Source organism: Lottia gigantea, assembly GCF_000327385.1.
Source record: "Lottia gigantea unplaced genomic scaffold LOTGIsca_163, whole genome shotgun sequence".
Taxonomy (NCBI): Eukaryota; Metazoa; Mollusca; class Gastropoda; family Lottiidae; genus Lottia; species Lottia gigantea.
Genome location: NW_008708015.1, coordinates 323,865 through 324,656, shown reverse-complemented (window position 1 = coordinate 324,656; position 792 = coordinate 323,865). Strand labels below are relative to the sequence as shown.

At 35.6% G+C, this 792-nt stretch overlaps 1 protein-coding gene across 1 annotated transcript; it reads left to right on the top strand.

Annotated features, from left to right (window-relative positions):
• Window positions 1–208: 208 nt before the first annotated feature.
• On the top strand, window positions 209–454 carry LOTGIDRAFT_58816 (hypothetical protein; the record flags this gene model as incomplete). Its single annotated transcript, XM_009051282.1, has 1 exon — window positions 209–454. A coding segment is annotated over one exon (246 nt), but the record flags the coding sequence as incomplete, so codon positions are not given.
• Window positions 455–792: the final 338 nt, after the last annotated feature.

Sequence of the window (792 nt, the reverse complement as noted above, 5' to 3'; positions counted from 1 at the left end):
TTTATCTGAATCTCATGCTGTTTATCTGAATCTCTGATAGCTATTTATCTGAATCTCTGATAGCTGTTTGTTTGAAGCTCTGATAGTTTTCAAATGTCCATAAGGCAAGACACTATCATTGCTATGGATACCTATCTAGGTTTCAACTCCTTAAGCCGGCATTCCTTAACTCTTATCACTTCTTTATATTGATTTAGAACTGGACTATATAGAGGCTGTAGAAGGTAAACCAGTACAGTTCCGCTGTGTAGTGACTGGTGAACCCCAACCTGACATCAAATGGTTATTGGATGGAGAACCCATCGAGGATACTAAATTTGAACGAATCATTGAAAGCGATGGAACTTGTATCCTACACATTCCAGAAACCTACCCAGAGGATGAGGGTGAATATGAGTGTGTAGCTATCAATGATTTTGGAACAGCTAGCACCAAAGCTGATCTCTACATCCAAGGTAAGCTTACTTTCATTTTACACACAATTACATATACATCAGCGATTTTCACACTTAATTCTGGAAAACTACTGACTCTGAATCATACAACAGTTTATTATCAAGGGCCAAATTTTGCACTTCCGATAAATTTTCAACATCAGATTTTTTGATAAAGAGGACTCTGGGGATGAGTTTGATCGAAATTTAAATTTTGAATGTTGAATGATTCACAAAAAAAAACTGACAAGAACAGCCAAATTGATGGAACTGTTTTGTGCATTGATCTATCACTAAAACTACTTCAACTGCTTATTGTATATGTTTCACAATATCTTAATTTATCTAAGGAACTGAA